The 21,199-nt window shown below is 44.5% G+C and overlaps 1 protein-coding gene across 2 annotated transcripts; it reads left to right on the top strand.

Moving 5' to 3' along the window:
• The first annotated feature begins 347 nt into the window (after window positions 1-347).
• Window positions 348-20,325, top strand: LOC101075569 (cGMP-dependent protein kinase 1-like). 2 transcript variants are annotated; one of them, XM_029839877.1, is made up of 18 exons: window positions 348-416; window positions 4,707-4,873; window positions 11,173-11,286; window positions 12,230-12,335; window positions 12,616-12,679; window positions 12,821-12,898; window positions 12,967-13,061; window positions 13,647-13,712; window positions 13,937-14,011; window positions 16,248-16,344; window positions 16,862-17,001; window positions 17,266-17,355; window positions 17,525-17,666; window positions 17,795-17,958; window positions 18,034-18,156; window positions 18,229-18,291; window positions 18,371-18,437; window positions 18,513-20,325. In XM_029839877.1, exons 2-18 carry the CDS (start codon window positions 4,717-4,719, stop codon window positions 18,609-18,611), a joined length of 1,740 nt encoding a protein of 579 aa, XP_029695737.1. In that variant the 5' UTR covers window positions 348-416; window positions 4,707-4,716; the 3' UTR covers window positions 18,612-20,325. The 2 variants fall into 2 exon arrangements, with proteins under 2 accessions (XP_029695737.1, XP_003961186.1); XM_003961137.2 differs by lacking the exon at window positions 348-416 and adding an exon at window positions 513-1,817.
• The last annotated feature ends 874 nt before the right edge of the window (window positions 20,326-21,199 follow it).

Genomic DNA, 21,199 nt, shown 5'->3' with positions numbered 1-21,199 from the left:
CAAAGGCCTTAAAACACGCACATTTTGTTCTGTTTTCTTGTTAAATAAAGTTTAAACTGCTTGAGTGTTGAGTTATTTGACTGTTTCACGTCACAACGTAAGGATTTAATCACATTTCCCAGCATGAAATTCACAAAGAATCAGTTTCGTATTTATTTTAACTTTTAACATCTTTAACGCGTTTTAATTTAACTACCTTTTACGCGGAGTTTGCCTTTTTTTTAACTTACTTTTTAAAAATGACATGCTGCAATTACAACACCTGACCGACAGATGGCAGCAGTCCATCGTCTGCTACTCTGGAGGGTCTTTCCTTTCTGAGCTGCGCGAGACCTGAACTCTTCCAAAGACCCCCGAAGCAGCGAGTCACGTGACCCCAGGACCGCTATTCGGCTGTCCGCGTGCGTGCAGGGGAGGTGTGAACCATGTTTTAATAGGAGTGTTATATATCCTACTGTCTTTCTTAAATATGACATCATCCCCCGGAAACAAACTTTTACGCAGTTTCAGCGGGGTTTTTTTTTTTTTTTGTCCTTTGAGGGAAATTTTTCGTGATCATTTATCGCAGTGTTCTTCTCTTTACTTCAGCTCTAGTTTTGACACTCGCGCGTTGATCTGAAATTTACAGGAATACATCCGAAAAATGTATGAAAGTTCTGGCTGCTATCGCGGCTATTCTTGGCAGAGTCGTGCCTCCACACCACGTGTTGCTCTCCGGTTCTCCTGGCTCGGATCCGGGGGAGGAGGAGAAGTTTCAGGGGCTCCTCAGCTGCAGCTGCTGCAGCTCCGTGTTAATCGTGTTAAAATAATGAAGGTGATTAATTAAAGCGGAGCAGATCTGCAGCTCCGCATCCTCCGGGATCATCTTCTCACTCACCTCTCCGGACTCCGCGGACTCTGCGCTCAGCCTGACGCGGACCCAGCAGAGACCTGTTGTCCCCGTGTCCAGCTGGACCTGTCCGCGGATTTTCGACTGTTTTATTGCGCTTTCCTGGACAACCTTGATGTCTGATCAGCTGCAACCTTTTTACACGACGTCGATCACGCCAAGAAAACCTTTTTTTTTTTTTTAAATGTTTTTTTCATTATTTTCTCCTATTGTGACAATTCGGAAATACGACGTTTCATTTCAAACAACTTTATTTATTTCTTTGCTTTTATTTCCAAACTAGAAACCCTGCAGATTTAAGATTTTTAACAAATTGTTCTAAAGGAGTCTAAACAACGAGAGTCCTTGAAATCTTAGAGCGATCTCAGAGACCCCAAAGAAGGTCCACGGAGGATCCACAGGAAAACGTCAAGGAATTCAGATGTCTGAAGATCGCAGGACCGTCTTCAAGGATCTTAGGAGCCCTCTGAGGGGTTGGAGTTTCTTTCACTAACAGAAGAAGCAAGTAAGGGATCCTTAAGGTCCTGAGCGAGGGGACGTCTGATCTGAAGAGTCAAGCAATCAGAGTTGGGAAGCAGAGAAAGGGAAAGAACCCTATCAGAGGTCCAATGGGGACCCTGCGGGACTTGCAGTATGCTCTGCAGCTGAAGATCGAGGAGCTCCGGCAGCGTGACACCCTGATCGATGAGCTGGAGCTGGAGCTGGATCAGAAAGATGAGCTGATCCAGCGACTCCAGAATGAACTGGATAAATACCGGTCCGTGCTCCGACCCGCCACCGCCCAGCAGGTCCAGGCCCAGCAGCAGAGCTTGGTCCTCCAGCCGGACCAGCACCGCAGCAAGCGCCAGGCCATCTCAGCGGAGCCCACTGCCTGTGACATCAGCGACCTCAGCCACGTCACGTTGCCGTTTTACCCCAAGAGCCCACAGTAATGGTTCCTTTCAGCCCTCCTGTCTTTGTGTCATCCGTTCATTCTGGTTCTGATCACTTTCTACTCGTATGTTTTAGTTTAAGATTCCATCAGGAGGTTCAAAGATCCTCCTGGATCATAATCTGTTGAGAAGTAGCTAATTAGACCTATACACATCAGCACCATTTGCGGAGGCAACGAGGGAACTATCTCAGTAAAAAAAAAAAAAAGAACTGCTCCCCCTGGTGGTGAACTGCAGGAATCTCGTGACCTCGGCGACAGCAGATGGAGCAAATAAAAAATGTAGCAAATGCAACCGTTTCGACACAAATGTGCTGTACACTGGCTTGACCACTAAGTGCTCCCTCAGACCTTTACTGCTGCCCAGTCAGGAGGAAAACGTTCAAACAAGGCATCGATTTTCAGCTCAGCTTGTTTGTTCAGAGTGAGACGTCTGTTGTCTCCTCACATCATCTCTGTTCCCCGACTTTTTCGTGAGAAGTCTTAGTTGTTTTTTTTAAGAACATCTGTACCGATGACAGGAAGTCATGGAGAGATTTTTTTTTACTCCCTATTAATTAACGGCTACTGAAAATATTTTATCACTGAGCGCAGATTTGAAAGGTTGCACACAGCAGTCCTTTATGTGTGTGTGTGTGGGTGCATGTGGGTGTGTGGGTGGGATGTTGATGCAGACTGCACGTGGCATTCTCCTATGTCTAACATCAGTTTAAAGATCCTCTGCTGCTGGTTCTTTTATACGGGTTCCTCTGTTGATATCCAGCACACCGAGGAAGATCAAAAGATCCAAAAGATCCATAAACAGCTATTTTTTCCCCTCTTGTCTGTTTTTCGAGTCTATGAATTGCTACGAGTTCTCTTCGTTAGCAATAGTAGGTATTCTGTTGGCCTCTCTATTCATTTTCCCCTCATATGGGGTATAAAATCTGCTTTTTTTAATCATCAGCACACAGTGCAAGATGCTGACGGGCAGAATCAGTGGGATGATAAATTAAACCCTGTCAGATGCTTTGTTTGTGTGCATGTGTGTGTGCGTGCGTGCGTGCGTGGCCATGTGTGTCTTACATATGTGCTTTTCTGTTTGTCTTTCGTGATAGATGACAGGTTAATGACTACCTGAAAGTCTCATATTGAAAGTTCGTTACGAATAGTCTGCGGTGCCTTCAGGGTCTGTACTGAAATTAGGACAATCTGTGGGTTGTTCGCGGTCTTTAGAAAAGCGACATTTTGTGTTTGTTCAGGCTTTGTAACATAGACTATAGAAAAGATAAATGTAGTCTTCAGGTCTGAAATGTGCAATACCATCATGGTCCGCTGTGGGAAATTTCCAATCTTGTACTATTTTTTTCTTTAATGTTCTGTGGAGATGTCAGGGTCTGTAGTGACATCAAGACAGTTTGGTTTGTCCAGGGTCTTTAGTAACTGTACAGTCTATGGTGGGTTCAGGGTCTTTAGTAACAGGACAGTCTGTGGTGGGTTCAGGGTCTTTAGTAACAGGACAGTCTGTGGTGGGTTCAGGGTCTTTAGTAACAGGACAGTCTGTGGTGGGTTTAGGGTCTTTAGCAACAGGACAGTCTGTGGTTTGTCTTTAGTAATAGGACAGTCTGTGGTTTGTCCAGGGTCTATAGTAATAGGACAGTCTGTGGTTTGTCCAGGGTCTTTAGTAATAGCACAGTCTGTGGTGTGTCCAGGGTCTTTAGTAATAGGACAGTCTGTGGTTTGTCTTTAGTAATAGGACAGTCTGTGGTTTGTCCAGGGTCTATAGTAATAGGATAGTCTGTGGTGTGTCCAGGGCCGTTAGTAACAGGACAGTCTGTGGTTTGTCTTTAGTAACAGGACAGTCTGTGGTTTGTCCAGGATCTATAGTAATAGGACAGTCTGTGGTGTGTCCAAGGTCGTTAGTAACAGGACAGTCTGTGGTGTGTCCAAGGTCGTTAGTAACAGGACAGTCTGTGGTGTGTCCAGGGTCTTTAGCAACAGTACAGTCTGTGATGTGTTCAGGGTCTTTAGTAACAGGACAGTCTGTAGTGTGTTCAGGGTCTTTAGTAACAGGACAGTCTGTGGTTTGTCCAGGATCTATAGTAATAGGACAGTCTGTGGTGTGTCCAAGGTCGTTAGTAACAGGACAGTCTGTGGTGTGTCCAAGGTCGTTAGTAACAGGACAGTCTGTGGTGTGTCCAGGGTCTTTAGCAACAGTACAGTCTGTGATGTGTTCAGGGTCTTTAGTAACAGGACAGTCTGTAGTGTGTTCAGGGTCTTTAGTAACAGGACAGTCTGTGGTTTGTCTATAATAATAGGACAGTCTGTGGTGTGTCCAGGGTCGTTAGTAACAGGACAGTCTGTGGTGTGTTCAGGGTCTTTAGTAACAGGACAGTCTGTGGTGTGTTCAGGGTCTTTAGTAACAGGACAGTCTGTGGTTTGTCTATAGTAATAGGACAGTCTGTGGTGTGTCCAGGGTCGTGAGTAATAGGACAGTCTGTGGTGTGTCCAGGGTCGTGAGTAACAGGACAGTCTGTGGTTTGTCTATAGTAATAAGACAGTCTGTGGTGTGTCCAGGGTCATTAGTAAGAGGACAGTCTGTGGTGTGTCCAAGGTCATTAGTAACAGGACAGTCTGTGGTTTGTCTATAGTAATAGGACAGTCTGTGGTTTGTCCAGGGTCTATAGTAATAGGACAGTCTGTGGTTTGTCCAAGGTCGTTAGTAACAGGACAGTCTGTGGTGTGTTCAGGGTCTTTAGTAACAGGACAGTCTGTGGTGTGTTCAGGGTCTTTAGTAACAGCAAACACCTTTAAAGATTTGGAAATCAATTTTCTCTCATGTTTTAGTTTCAGATTCTTGTCCTTGTCACTTGAAGGCATCATCAGTTGTGCTGAAACTCCTCACAGGTCCAAGGAGATGATCCGGGAGGCCATCCTGGACAATGACTTCATGAAGAACCTCGAACTGTCCCAGATCCATGAGATCGTGGACTGCATGTACCCCGTGGAGTACGGCAAAGACGCCTGCATCATCGAGGAAGGGGACGTGGGCTCGCTGGTCTACGTCATGGAAGGTGAGCTCCTGAACCACGAACATCACACAAGAACATCTCCGCGAGGAACTACTAACAACAAGCTAATCCAGGCTAATTAGCAAACATAATCCAGGAGAACCTGTCAGACAGAGATCACTGACAGAACACGAGGATCCACAGAAGAACAGAGATGCCCAGTGCATCATGGGAAGTCCCTCAGCATTCCAAAGCTACAGCAGCGAACTCTAGTCCGAACTAGGCTGAAAGTGTGTGAAGGTGCACTCACACTCGCGAGCCCCGCCGTGCCCAAGCACGTTGTTCACACACGTGCACAATAAAGTACGTAACTTGGCCATGACGCCCACATCCTGCCAATTGACGCCTAGCTAGATCCACAGATCTGGACGAGTGCAGGAATAGCCCAGTGATGGGTCAGCGGCAGCGCAGAAAGGAAGCAGTGATGAGTCAGGAACAGAGCAGGGACGGAGCAGCGAGCGGCGTTTTGTCTCCGTGTCTCAACAATGGTCCAGATGGTGAATGTTTGCTGTTGGTGGGCGGAATCAGAAGGTGTGAAGGAGAGATCTTAAATGTAGGGCGGCGGAACTGAAACGCTGAAACCATCTCATCTTGATTCCAGACATACATCACCTCACAACCAGACTGCAGGTGTTTCAGTAAAAAAGACAACAACAAAAACAAAGCAAAAGTAGTTTTAAAACACTTATTTTGTCCGGTGTTTGACTCCTGTCCTTCGCGAAATCTGATATCCCCCTACTGGTCAGTAGGTGTACTGCAGGAACGCAACATCTGACAGTTCATTCTCATCAAGACGGCGATGATGGCAAGGGATGAAGAAACGACAGGGGGAAAAAAGACAAGATGGAGGATGAGTGCAAGAGAGGGGAGTCCATATGTGTTTGTGTGTGTGTGTGGGCGCGCACACGTGTGTGTGTGTGTGTGTGTGTGTGTGGAGGGGGTGCAGATGGAAGCTAAATATAACGGCTTTGTCACAGGAAAAGGAAGTGATTCCTAAAAACAGACCATGGCAAGATTGATAGATAAATGTGCATGCATGTGTGTGTGTGTGTGGTGTATGTGTGTGTATGTGTGTGTGTGTGTGTGTGTGTGTGAGAGAGAGAGAGATAAACTAATTCTGCATTTGGGGGAAGAAACAGATGCAGCAGTTTTGTCTCATTATGCAAAAGACAGGACACACACACAGAGACACACACACAGATATACAGAGTCATATACAAAGACAGAAACACACATACAAATTCATACACAAACACAGACACGGTACTCTGGATGCAGTTGTCATGGTAACTTCTTGTGTGTTTTTCCTCCTGTTTTACAGTTTTATAATCAGTGTGTTGGATTTAAAAATAAGAATAATAAAAATTGAGATTTTGATCTCAAACACATAAACAAGGAAATATTCAAGGAGCATGATGGGAAATCTCTTTATTACAGTACAGCAAATTTAGGCTAGTAGCTAACCTAGTATAGTACCCAGTAGCTAACCTAGTCTTGATGTCAACGTGTCATTTCTGAAGCTGATGTAGGTGGGACTGATTTATACAAGTGAGCATTTTGTGTGTGTGTGTGTGTGTGTGTGTGTGAGAGAGAGAGAGAGAGTGCAGTACAGTACAGCCGTGTGTGTTTCTCTGCCCACTCGTGTTTATTCATGATGCCACGTGTCTACCGTGTTCAGCTTCACATGTTGCAAGTATCGAAGCAGCGGCAGTCGTGGTGAAATATTGATGAAAAACGTGATTTTCTTTTACCCCGATTCATTCTGAGAAAGCGCCTCCATTACCCAGGATGCACTGGTCCCTCAGCTGTAGCCTCTTTGACATTAGAGATTCGACACTGAACAGCAGCTACGTTCCTGCTGGATGGACACAGCGGAGATGTTCTCACCTTTGTGACGTTCACTTATTATCAAACTGTTTGTTCCGCAGCCAAAGTTTCTGAGGCTTATCAGATAAGAGGCTGTTCAAATAGCCTTTATGAAGGTACGGCGCCTCTTTATGAAAGTACGGCGCAGTAAAACTGAGTTTCCTGTCATCATCAGGAAACTCAGCCACCATCCTAGCTAACATTAGTGTCCCCCGGGAGTCTGGACAGCCATTGGATCGCAACATTTATTGATTCATTGAAAGAAAAGTCGACATTGTTGATGTGGTGTTAGCTGCTAGCCAACAGGGTGCGTTAGTAGTCTGGCTGTAAAAACTTCGAAATAGGTTTATAAATTTGATGTTTGTTTTAATTATGCTTTAAAGAGCATATTGGGTGAGCTTGTGGTCCGTTGATGTTACAAACAGTATGTTATTGTAAATGCTATTTCATGGCCAGCTAATTCCACCAGCATAAGTGTGATCAATACATATGTTCTTTGTAAGCTATTTTCAATAAGCTTCATATTTGATGCTACGTTCCAGCATAAATATGTGAGTGAACGATTATTAAGAGTAGTACTAGGAATTGTTCTGTGATATTTTGTGTAACCGTTGAGGGAGGAAAGAAGACACAACGTGGACAATTTATAAGGACTATTAGTTATGTTCCTGCACTTTTTGTGAAGGCTGTGTTTTGTTGAGCTGATCTACAGACTGGAATAAGTTGCACCAGCTGCCTCTGTCTTGCTGCCTTCTGGCTTCATCCAACAACCAGAGAGGAGCTTGATTTATAATTTATAACAGTTTTGTTGACTTATAACTTCATGCTGATGCTGATGGGTTATCCAGAAAACCAGATGGGGGAAGGATGATGAATTCCTAACAGAAATGGAACAAATTGAAGGCTTGAAAACGTGGTTCTTGTGTAATGAGTCCGAGTTTATGTCAAAGGAGGTCATTATCATGGCTACCATGAATATTTTGGCTATGATGGAAAATCTTTACAAAGTCTAGACCAGCCAGAGACCAAAAGGCCAGGACAGAAAGTGCCAAGGCAAAACCTTATAGCCGATTATGGCTTCCATAGCTCCCTCCATAGTGACCAAGAGGGGGAGAGGGGGTGTTGGTGTGGAATGTTAATATTTGGGAAGGATTCATAGTTGAATTGTACTTTAAAATATATGATCCAGTATAAGATAAGATACAACCTTTATGATGCTGTTGCCTGCAAATTGGTTCTTGTTTCTTTATGTCTTGAAATTTGCTGCTCTTTGGCATCTTAAACTGCCCTTATGGAGTAAATAAAGTGGCTATATTGAATTGAATTGGCAGATTGGAGTGAACAATTCATGTCAGGTCAATGGGGGCCCATGTGTTTGGTCAAATCTGTAAGAGGGAAGGGTCCACATCACACACTACATTGAGATGTCCTCCTTCACTGTAAGTTCCTGCCCATTGATGCAGCCCCTGAAGAGACAACTGACACAAAAGTGTCAAGGAAGAGAGGTCTTGAGAGAATTAGATCAGGATTAGATCATCTCGAATAGGGTAGGGATTAGGGATAGGGATTAGATCAGGGAAGAAGAGCAAGGTTATTGAGAGGGTCACCTCTGTAACCCGCTCTGCCCCATCATGCAACTAGCAGGAGCTGAGACCATCAGACAACTTCAACTACGTTTCCAAAACTAACACATTAAACTCACTGAACTGTCTGAATAGAACAGAGCCAAGAGTAAGTTTGGCCGGCATAGGGAAAAAAAGAGTTTACCTGAGTCTGAGCAGAGGTATATTGTTAGGGTATGTTATGTTTTTATTTATTTCAGACATAGACTCTTTCAATTCCAAAAGGAAAAAGGAAAATCAACCAAAAAAAGAGACGATAAAGAAGTAATGACATTCTTCTGTCAATAACTGTTCCTGAAAAGGAAAAGAGTGAACTTTTAATTTATTAATTCCTGCCCCTAATTCCAATCAAATTACATTTCATCACCCAGTTTAGCCAAGGCAAGTAGCTTTATCTGAAAGGTGACCTGATGAGCTCAGATGTTCCACTCGGGAGAGACAAATTTATCTATAATGAGCTTTGAAAGCTGCTGAATCTTTCTCTCAGTTTCGAAAGACATGAACCTTTAAAACATAGTATTAGCCTCAACAGCAAGCTGTTATTGGGAAAAGACAACCTTTCACTCCTTCCTGCCAAAGTAAAAAAGTAGCAAAGCTGGTTTAGAAGAGGTGTTTAACCATTGAAAGAGACGTTTTCCAACAACTCCAGAGTTTCTGATGTGGTTATTGAGTGATTATTATTATAGTTATTGAGTAGCTGCTAGCAAACATTGTGAATTAGCATTGTTGACAGCTTTGGAATATGTTTATAACATTGAGGTTTTCGGGGTATCTACGTTAAAAAACAACAACAATAAAAATAACCTAATTTCCTGTTGATGTTACAAACGGTACATATTTCAAAGTGTTTAAATATTGTGGGAAAATTGCTGAATCATGGCCAACTAATTCAGTTGACTTGAGCAAAAATGATAAAGGTATTGTGCCCACCGCATTAAGTGAACATGTTCTTCGTAAGAATATTTTCAAGTTGGGGTGGGACTCGTTTGGTACCTCAAAAGTTGATTTGATTTCGATTTGGAGGTCAATGATTCGATTCTAAACTGATTACCGATGTACCTCGATTCAGCAATTTATGCATGAATATTTCAAAATGTGATTAAAAAAAAAATGGATATAAATCTTAGTTTGGTAATCATTTCCTACTTTTGTAATGATCATTAAAGAAACATAACAGATGACGCTCCAATATTTACTTTTTTTATAATGGAATGTATGGAAATATGTAGGGAAAAACTGATTAATTTCTCTTTCCCTTCTAATCTTTCTTTTCTGTGATTACAGAAAAAGCTGCTCTTAGTCAATTATGGGAATAACATAGCAAACACAAAATCCTCTGTTATTGCTAATAATTAAACAGCACAGAAAAACAAAAAGTGCTTAATTTGTACTTAATGACTGGTGGGTGTTGATGGAGTATGCGAGTTCTTGTATAAGAACAGGAGTTGAGATGCATCAACTAGTTCTCTCTCCACCAGGTGAGAGGGTCCTCTGGGAGAGGAATTGGTAGAGCAGCACAGAACTTTTCCTCAGCTTTTCCAAACCTCTGCCTCAGCTTTGGTACAGATAGGATGCTGAGCTGTGGAAGTAGTACCAGCAAAGGTATATCCCAGCAGATTCTCCACCAAAGGGAAAGAAGCTGTTCTCTGAGGAGGAGAAGGGTTGATTGACTCATTAGTTGGTGTGAACTACAATGAGAAGGATTAAAAATGGTTTCATATACCGTAATTTCCGGACTATTTTTCCTACACTTTAAACACTGTGGCTTATTCAACGGTGCGGCTTATTTATGTTTTTTTTCATGGCGCACTATCACAACTATTGTGAATCAGTCATTTTTACTAACCCTCATCAACAAGGAAAATACTAGAAGAAAAGCAAGTGATGCAACTTTTAAGTTAAAAACGATCACTCTGGCGGTTGAAGAAGGAAATCGAGCTGCCGCGTGTAATCTTGGCATACATTATGGTAATCAATGGCGAGAAGGTGGAGACGCCAGCATAAAGAACTGATCCAAAGCAAAAAGATGACAAAAGTTTTTAGACGTAAACATCGCAGGTGGCCCGAGCTTGAGAACGTTCTGGAAGACTGGGTCAATGAGCTTGAAAACGTTCTGGAAGACTGGGTCAACACACAGAGAGCAGGCGGCCGCGGTGTTTCCGCTGTACAAATCAGACGGAAGGCAAAAGCAATCGCCACCGCGATGAAAATAGAAGATTTTAGAGGTGGGCCATCGGGGAGTTTCAGATTGTTCATTGTTTGAGTTAAAAAGCATAAACAACGTAATTTGTGTGTAGCTGACACAAACGTATATTTCAAGGTAGCTGCATTACAGACACCGTTAAGAAAAAAAAGCATTTAGTTGAAAAGTTTAAAAATCCTGACGTAATAAAAATTGGATTTAAGGTCTCTGTATAAACATACAAGTGAAAAGAGTGCCTGTTGTTTCTTACCTGTCTGTCACTCGTCAGTGACTCGTCTCTTACGGTAATAAAAACATATACTGGTACTGAATGTTTTTGATCTAATTTTCCATATTACTACGTGGGATACCTGCGGTTTATAATCAGGTGCGCTCTATAGTCCGGAAATTACGGTACTTCACTGCATTTTGGAGGCTAGATGTACCTGCAGGGTTGGTAAAACACACATCAGGTGAGTTGCATTTTAGCTGTCTGGAGCAAAGCATGTGACACATTTCCATTTACTAATCTGACTTTTTCTTTCATTTATTTGAGGGTGGGATACAAAACTGCTGTTAGCATTATTGATGAAGATGATAAACCCATGTCTGTACTTGTGTCTCCTGCTCAGAGGGGAAGGTGGAGGTCACCAAGGAGGGGATGAAGCTGTGCACGATGGGACCGGGAAAAGTGTTTGGGGAGCTGGCCATTCTGTACAACTGCACCAGGACGGCAACCGTCAGGAGTGAGTGGACGACTTCACCTTCATCTGCGTCTTCAGACAGACGCTAACGCGACAACAGGCGTCTATCAGGAGACATCATGTTGAGTTCATCAAGAGAGAGAGCAATAAAATGAGAGAGAGAAGAAGTAAGGCTAGAGAGAAAGAGAGTAAGAAAGAGTAAGAGTGAGGAGAAGGTTAGGGGCATAGAGAAAGAGACAAAGAGTGTGTGTATGTGTGTGTCTTCCTAACTTTTCTCTTCCTGATGGAGTAATTGGACATCGGTTGCCAGGCAACTCCGTCCACTACCGGCCAGTAATCCTCAGTTTTGGCAACGCTATCTCTTGGCAACCGCATTGGGTTCGAGGGGCTCTGTGTGTTCTCGTAGTAGCTTTTTGCCCCCGAGCATCAGGTTAGCATCAAGTGAGCCCCACCTGGAGTTGATCTCTAGTAGCATTCAGGTTGTTCAAGAATAAAAAACGGGCAACTGAAACTTTTGAAGCAAGACTGTGGTGAATGTGTGAGATCAGGTTTCTGTTGTTATGGTACCACCTTCTCATGATATCCACACTTTTATTACTGACTCCTGACTGATGTTGAACGGAAACTCTGAAGTGTTCACATGGGAATAAAAATCCTTCAGAACACCAGCACTTCCGACCTGTCCCCAGTCCTACATAATTCCTGCTGTCTCGTGTTGTTTCCATGGTTACAGAGACACTCAGCATCTCCGTAGCAACAGACAGGAGCTGAGAAGCATTCAAAACAAAAAATAAAAAGTGATGACCACAGTAATGCCATCAGGTTCTGTGGGAGGAATGCAGTACTGTTCTTATGGAGGAACATTAGAACCGCAGACACGGAACTTTGTGAAGGACAAAGACAAAGAAAAAAATGCCTTTGACCCTGAAATAGGAGGTGTGCGCTAAAAAACAAACAACAACAATGGGTAATTTGCTCATTTCAGCACTGGTCCATGTGAAACTGTGGGCTATCGACCGTCAGTGCTACCAAACCATCATGATGAGAACCGGACTCATCAAACACGCCGAGTATATGGACTTCCTCAAGAGGTGAGGCCACTAAACAGCCAATCGAATACCAGCAAAAGAGCAACAATGGCCTCAGCACAGCAAACATCATAGATGCTATCTGAAAAAATACTAACAGAGTGAGACTGAAGATAGCAGGTGCTCGTTTAATACTAATGACGCCTGAACCCACACAGGCCAGATCACCGCATGCTAACAGATATAGAATGGATTGTGCTACCATGCAAACATACAAATCCTGTGGTATGATTCAATGACTGTGAGATAAAGAAAGAATAAAAGTCTCTCTCTCTCTCCACAGTGTTCCTACTTTCAAGGGTCTTCCAGAGGAAACCCTCAGTAAACTGGCTGATGTCATGGAGGAGGTTTTTAAGTCACACCCACTCAGACATTTACATATTAATGATGACATGATACTGTCCAACGTTTGTATTTACCGCCATGGGTCATCTTCTTCTGTGGTGGCATCATGAGTCCTCTATCCAAACGCTGCCTTGTGTCTTCAGACTCACTATGAGGATGGCGACTACATCATCAGACAGGGAGCGCGAGGAGACACGTTCTTCATCATCAGCAACGGCAAGGTAGCAGACACGTCTGATCACCTGTAAAACCACCGCTGACTCGCTCTGACTGTCCACTCGTGACACAGGTGAATGTGACCCAAGAGGATCCAGACAATCAGGGGCCAGTGCACCTAAGAGAACTGACCAGGGGCGACTGGTTTGGAGAGAGAGCCTTACAGGGGTAAGACTCTCCCGAGGGCCAGACTGTCCCGAGGGCCAGACCCTCCAGGGAGCCAAACCAGTGCTCTTGAGACCCAGACCTGATCCATCACCTTTTTTAACTCCTAACCTGAGATTCCAAACCTGCAGAATTTCAATCTTTGAAACCTGAACATTTAACTTTAACCTTAACAAACCCCCCTTTGCTTTTTTTACAGCAGCAAACCAAATGTAAAACATGTCACACGTGGAACCTCTGGAGAACCATAAGCAGAATTCCATGTTATAGTCAGAAACAGAACTCACGTACACGCTAAAAACATGTGCAAGAGCGTGTGTGCTAAAAGCCTCTCACTCAGCTTTTAGCGTTACCACAAATTAATCAATGTAGTGATGTCACCAGTGCACTTTAGCTGTCAATAGGTCTGAGTATTATTATTATTGTAATTTTTTTTAAACGAGCTTAAAACAGAAATGAAAATATTCAAGCCTCCCACACGAACTCGCTTCATCCTCCACACTCCCGGTTAGCGTGACACACGTTTCTCATGAGATAAGATCTGAAATAAAGAGTTTCTCACGGAACAGGACTGTGTTGTTTTAACAGGGAGGACGTGAGAACAGCTAACGTCATGGCGGCGGACGCTGTCACCTGTCTGGTCATTGACAGAGAGTAAGACATCTTCCATTCTTCACCACGTTGGTAGAAGTTAAACACGGTTCACCCTCAACAGCTTGCACCACTGCTGCCCCCTGGTGGCCACCACGCTGTCTGCTGCTGAGAAGATCTGAATTTGACCAAAAAAAATAGAAATAAAAGAATTTAAAAAAAAAATAATCTAGAGTTGAATCAAATTGATAAGATTCTGTTCGTCTGTCCTTTTCTCTTCACCTCAGCTCATTCAAGCATCTGATTGGTGGACTGGAGGAAGTCTCAAACAGAGGATACGAGGACGTTGAAGCGAAAGCCAAGTGAGTCCTATGTAGCTAAACAGCTCATTGATTATTAATAAGTCAGAATTGATCCTGTTAAACAGATGTAGTGAAGCGACAGTGGACCCACGCCGCCTCCTCCTCCCCACCCACGCCAGCGTGTTATTAAGGGAGCTATTTTACTGAAGCCTCTTTAGTTTAAAGTTTCGCTTTATATAATAAAGTCTGTATTTCAGTGTTCATCACACCGATGTTGAACATCAAAAACTGCCTTTTCAGACACTCTCGACAACAATGACAGAAAACTGCATGTGTCAACTTAAAATGCCCTCACAAAAGGGGTTTCACTCACAGTCCCCAAGAAAATAAGGTCAATTTACACACACACACACACACACACACACACACACACACACACACACACACACACACACACACACACACTCTCTCTCTCGCTCTCTCTCATCTGTTTGTTTCTTGGTTACAAAAATTTCATAATTGAAAAGTGTTTTTATTTTTTGTCATCAAACCATATTTATATATATATAACTGTAATCTGACACACTGGGGTCACACACACATGCACACACACATGCAACCCTAACCCTAACCCTAACCCTAACCCACTATCAGTGAGAGGACTTTCAGACATAATGCTTCTCCTTACTGCAGCCCGAATCTTCTGTTAGTACCTCCTAACCCCAACCATGACCCTAAACCCCCATTAGACCCTCAACCTGAAATCTGTCTCAACAGTCCTATTAAATTATGAGGACCAACCAAAACGGCCTCACTTCAAACACACACACACACACACACATGGAGTTGTGTTCTCCGTTCCCCTGGACACAGTTCTATGGTTGAGTGTTTATGTGGCCAGGAGGTGGCCGTGGGCGTTTCCTTTGTTAGATGAGATGTGCAGGTCCAGGAAGGTAAGGAGATCCTCTCCAGCTGTTCTCCTGGAAATATCACACAGGTCAAACTGAGCAGCACCAACTCCTGTTACATGACCGTCCTGATGACATCATGTTTAACTTAATACAACAGCGTTTGTGGGAGTTTGGTGGGTTTTCTAAAAGATCTCGACTCTCATTGTGGATGGATTTTATTTTTTTATTTTTTTTTGGGATGAATTTTGATTTTATTGCTTTTTTGTGTCAAATTTGTTGTTTTTGGAAGATTTTTTGTTCTTTCGCTTGTTTTTGGTCCCTTTTCAACCTTTTCTTTGAATCAGACCTTTTTTTTTCCTCACAGGTTTTTTTCCCTCTCTGTTTCTAATTTCTGAATCTTTTCCCACATTTTTTCATCAGATATCCCAGAATTCAAAAGGATTTCACATTTTTTCATCTGGTTGCATTTTAACTGAGAACTTCCTTTAGGATCCAGCAGGTTTTGATCAGAACTTCTTGACAGTTGTGGTTCTTTGTTTTTCTTCTTCAAACCTTTCAAGGCGACCTTTGGGCCGTTGTCAGCGACGGTAACCTCCCAGTAATGTTACACGTGCTAAAAATAGCGCGCCCACAGTCCCTGGCTGGGGTTCTGAGAGGTTGACCTGTTCCCAGGCATCAGTGTGAGTGAGCTCAGAAACCAGCAGCCTCGGTGCTGAACGGACTCTGGGACAGAACCATTGTCTTTTAGCGGCTACAGGTCTTCCCGTTCTGGACTCGGTCTCCAGCTTCCCCAGGGGTCTGCATCGCTCTCAGCTGGTCCTTCACTGCCCACAGAGCTGGAGGATCTAGCTGCTTCCCCGTTTCAGCGGTTCCGCCTGAACAGAACCTCCGACCTGCAGCACTGCCATGTGAACTGGAGGTGGACCTCCTCGTTTGAGACGGCACTCTTACAGATGCTCTGCAGAACCTTCTCCTGAAAATAGAACTAGATATAGAAGTTCATATAGAAGTTCATCCTCTTTTTTACGGTGTTGAACCAAGCAAAGGAAGAAGGACGACCACATTTCCTTGGCCACCATTTTGTGTTGTGTTTAAGAACCCAGCTGGTCCTGCAAACTAAAGTCCGAAGATGAGGGAACTGTTTCCACTGGTGGTGAGGCAGCAGAGGGAGCAGCTCAGCCTCTCTGCTCCTCACTCCTCCTTCTCCATCCACACCACGAAAAAGTTCCCCTTCTTCCATGTGGTCAAATGCTGCAGGTACGCTACGATGGCCAACATCTCAACCATCTTCAGGAAACACTGTGGACCTGCTCCGCTGCTCCAGCGTCCAACGCTTTGTATCCCCGTGTTCAGTAAAGGTGTCACTGTGTTTATTTTACCTCCAGGTACGAGGCTGAGAACGCCTTTTTCTCCGGTCTGAAGCTGAATGACTTCAACATCGTCGACACGCTGGGAGTTGGCGGCTTTGGAAGAGTCGAGCTGGTAGGATCTGATTAAACACCTTATCAAATCGGATTAGATCAGATCAATGGCTCAGTATCAGACATAGTCTGATGTTTGTTTGTGTGTGTGTGTGTGTGTGTGTGGGTGGGGGGGGGGGGGTGGGGGGTATCAGTTCTGGTAACTGGACTCCTGTAATCACATGATCAGGTTCTGTGAGGAACCAAAATAGCCAGGTCAGAGTGGGTGGGGATGGTGGTGGCGTTGAGGGCGGGGCCTAATGTTAGTGAGGGGAAGCCCTGCAGGGAGATTGACCAAACACAGGAAGGAATCCCCCTTTCTGGGCTTCCCATCATCCCTCTGGAGGTATTTTTAGTGGGTGAGTCATTAGGAAACATGTGACCTCTGACCTCCAGACAGCCGCTCTGACCACGAATGCCAACGGTGAAACTTAATTCTTCCCATGTAAGAGGCTGTAAGCAGCACCTGTTAGCTTAGCCTAGCCTTGATAACATCCGTGAGAGGAGCTGATGACCAACGCGACGGTTCTGTCGTTCAGGTGCAGCTGAAGAAGGAGGAGGCAAAGACATTTGCCATGAAGATCCTGAAGAAGCGTTACATCGTTGACACGAGACAGCAGGAGCACATCCGCTCGGAGAAGCAGATCATGAGCGAGGCGCACTGCGACTTCATCGTCAGGTCAGAAAAGCTAACAACGCTGCACATCGGGTTAAATAAACCTTCTGTCCACCTTCAAGCATCCCGTCAGCAGTCTCATTCTACTGAGAGGCCATGGAGGACATGCCCACCCTGTCAAGTGTCCAACTGTCACTTGCTTGGGATTGTGATTGGGTGTATTATTACACTAACTAGCATGTTTGGTCAGAGATCATTTTAGGGCATGTTGCCTTCACTGTCTACTCTGCGTGTTGGTCATCACGATACTGTTTGGTGTGTGTTCAGGTTGTACCGGACGTTTAAGGATCGTAAATACCTGTACATGCTTCTGGAAGCATGTCTTGGAGGAGAGCTGTGGACACTATTGAGAGACAGGTGAGTCCCCACACTCCACCCACTGATTTGCGGATAAAGCGCCCCCTGCTGGACAACAATGATTAGACGTGTTCTTAGTATCCCAGAAAGTAATTCCTCAGTTATGCGTCATCCTGAATTCTCTGGCTTTACAAATAAAACTGCTTTGTCTACCCTGCCTGTCTTTCAGGGGTTCCTTCGATGATACGACCACTCGTTTTTACACGGGCTGTGTGGTCGAAGCCTTCGCCTACCTGCACGCCAAAGGCATCATATACAGAGACCTGAAGCCTGAGAACCTCCTACTGGACAGCCACGGATATGCCAAACTGGTACGTCCGCTTTTATCGCTAAGCACGGGCTTATGAGAGCGTGCTAGGCTAGGCCAACCATAATCTGCAAGCCTGTGGAAATTTCTTTGAGCGCGATAATAAAACTGCGACTTTGGTGACACCTCCAGGTGGATTTTGGGTTCGCCAAGAAGATCGGCCTCTGCAAGAAGACATGGACCTTCTGTGGAACCCCAGAGTATGTCGCTCCAGAGATCATCCTCAACAAAGGTCACGATGTGTCGGCGGACTACTGGTCTCTGGGAATCCTGATGTACGAGCTGCTGACAGGCAGGTGAGGATAAGACCGATGGACAGGACCCTCTTCTTGTCCAGCTCCCCTGCCTCATTGTGATCCTCTGTCTCTCAGCCCCCCTTTCTCAGGTCCAGATCCCATGAAGACCTACAACATCATCCTGAGAGGCATCGACATGGTGGAGTTCCCTAAGAAGGTGACTAAGAATGCCACCAACCTCATCAAGAAGCTCTGCAGGTAGGAGGTGCCGCATGTCCGAGCTGCTCCGTCAGGGCGGTCTTTTCTCAACGGAAACATTTGTGCCCGCAGAGATAATCCGTCGGAGCGACTGGGGAACCAGAAGAGCGGCGTTAAAGACATCCAGAAACACAAGTGAGTTGGCAGAGGAGGCGTTCGAGTGTTGTACGTAAAAGCAGGGCCAAGATTCAAACGCTTTATGTTCTGTGTCCAGGTGGTTTGAAGGGTTTAACTGGGAGGGTCTGAGGAAAGGGACTCTGACTCCGCCCATCAGGCCTGACGTAAGTTGAGCTGAGAGTCCCCTCTCCTGGTGGACAGCGTCAGTCCGCCGGTCTTAACCATGTTATTTCGTCCAGGTTTCCTCTCCCACCGACACCAGTAACTTTGACAGTTTCCCTGAAGACACGGATGAGCCTCCTCCGGATGACAACTCTGGGTGGGATTATGACTTCTAGTCCGATCAGACGGGAACTGGAGGGACGTGAGCTGGAGGGACGTGAGCTGGAGGGACGTGAGCTGGAGGGACGTGAGCAGTTCCAGCTGCAGCGTGGGTGCAGCTGCGTCGCCCCTGTGTTGTTCTTTCATCTTTGCTTTTGAAGCCACCAAAGGACCGGAACAACGACTGACGGTGATCCGACTGGTCCGGACATTTGAGATGTCCTGGCCGTTCTGTGCTTCCCCGTGAACAATCTCCTCGACGTCTCAGCCATTTTGTTTTTTCGAAACAAAAGTTCGATTTCACGACAGCTCTCCTGTCGCTCCTGAAACATCTCATCAAGAGAACAGGTTCAGAACTGGGAATATTGGGAAGTTGTTGTGATTCCTGTCACAGGAATTTCTGGTTCTGCTGGTCTAAAACAAAGACGTTCAACGTGTCATTGGGCTCCTCTGGTCTCACTCAGGTTATTGGTGGCCGAGGTTATAAACGTTGTCCCAGCAGCCAATCAGAATGCTCTTTCTTTGACATTCAGCCGCTCACGGAGAGACGATACTTCCAGAAAACTGTTCCGAAGGACGCACCCGCAGACTGCAGCAGGAGAACCGAGCGAAGCCTGAAGAGATGCTATGCCATCGCTCCTCATGTCAGGTGTTGAGACAAAACAAAAACAACAGGGGGCGGAGCTATAAACACCTGTGCCACATCCACATTTATGTTATGATAATTTCCTGGAAACCAATATAGCGGTGAGGCGTTGCAATGCAGGCCAGCCACTAGGGGGCGCCTTGTTTCACTTGTCACATCATCGGGTCTTTATCCCGTCACCAGTTTCACTGGTTGATGATTGTGTTGCGGACGAGTGATGCGTTTGGGTGACATCAGGACTTTTACACCCTACGTAGCATCGATTCCTCCTGGGTTAAGTTACATCTGCACGCCGCGTAAACGGGCCGACGCTTGTGTTGCGCTCAGTAGCTGAAGTTGTGTTTGTGATTCTGCAGTATGGATTTTATCAAATCAGCCGGTGATAGGAGCTCTGCATGAAAACAAGGGTTTAAACCAGGAATAAAGGAGCATTTCACCACTTTTCTAAATGTTTGTGATGGTAGCATAGTCGCTAATGATCGGATTGTGTGGTTTCAACGTCTCCAAGTGGGTGATTGTGTCAGACTAACAATAATCGGATTCAGAAACAACAAAACAACAACTGATTAAGTTCCGTGAAAATGTTGCGTTAAATTCCTTATTATCATATTATTGCTGGTGTTCTTATCAACTGTGGTAACTATGGAAACCCTCACTGCCTGTTCAAAACAAAGAAAAAAATATTTTCCTTTATATCAGATGTTGTGTAGATTTGTAACTATATTGATTAATTTAATAACTGATTTCTGTTCCATAACCACACTGTTGACTAAATTCTATATTTCAAATCCTGGAGCTCATGTAGCACAATTAGCTAAATGCTAATGCAAGTAGAGCTAACAGAAACAACTTGTGCCATTTTCGGGAACTTTCGGAAAGGTCAGGCTCTTATCAAACAGTGAAAATACAGATTTTGTTTCAGAAAAAAATGTTTTATGACTTTTCATGGTTCTTGCTATGTTCCACTTTTGTCACCTGTTCTGGAGGAACCTTAAAATATGAGAAATATGTCTTTGAGCTTTGACTGAAAGTGGAAGAGATCAAAGTAAAGTTCTCCACTACTGCTTGTCTGTGTTGCCATGGTAGCCATTGTGTCATTTTGCCTTGTCCTGACAGCAACATCAAGACATCAATAACGTGACATTAATTTTTATCTTACATATGAAAATATTTGATTTATGAAAATTAATATATTCACCGACCACTAGAGGGAGCCAAATATATGCCTAAGCGCAACAGCTGATATTAAAAAAAAAAGATTTAAAAGAAATACAAAAAGTGTTTCTGTCAGATGATCACTGAAGCTGTGGCTGCTGTACTCAGGCTTCAGCTGTGAGTACCAAAACTGCGATCTGCTCTCTGAGGCCACAGGTTCCTCCTCAACATCACCACTGGGGGCCTGTAACAGGACCCCGGACGTGGGCCATCCGGGCCCGCCAGGGATGCAGTTTCAACAATAGTTTGATCAGCACATGTTTTAATGGGGACAAATATATTGTTCTAAGGATTGAGAAATATGAGATTTTGTGTGTGCGGACATACTTAAAGTGTACGTTTTTCACTCCAAAGTGAGGACATTTTGGTGTGTATGAGAGTACAGCAAGGTTACTAATAAGTACATGTAAGGTTGTATGCGTGTGTGAGTGTGTGAGTGTGTGTGTGTGTGTGTGTGAGAGAGAGAGAGAGAGAGCAGGCTGAAATCTGCTTGCACCGGTGTCACATCAGTGCAACACATATTAGATGAAACCAAATATTTTCATCTGCAGTTGAACACATTTCATATGGCCATTATCTCTCTCTCTCTCTCTCACACACACACACACACAAACACACACTTCTTCTTTCCCTGTCCCTCAATCACTGGTGTGTTATAGTCCTCTTCAACATCTTCAATCAGCAGCTCATCACTCAGACACACTTCACGCCTTCACACTGGCTTCACAGTCGTGTGTCTGTGTG

Source organism: Takifugu rubripes, chromosome 1 (assembly GCF_901000725.2).
Source record: "Takifugu rubripes chromosome 1, fTakRub1.2, whole genome shotgun sequence".
Classification (NCBI taxonomy): Eukaryota; Metazoa; Chordata; class Actinopteri; order Tetraodontiformes; family Tetraodontidae; genus Takifugu; species Takifugu rubripes.
Note: the sequence above shows the minus strand (reverse complement) of the source record. Positions and strands in the feature narration are given on the sequence as shown.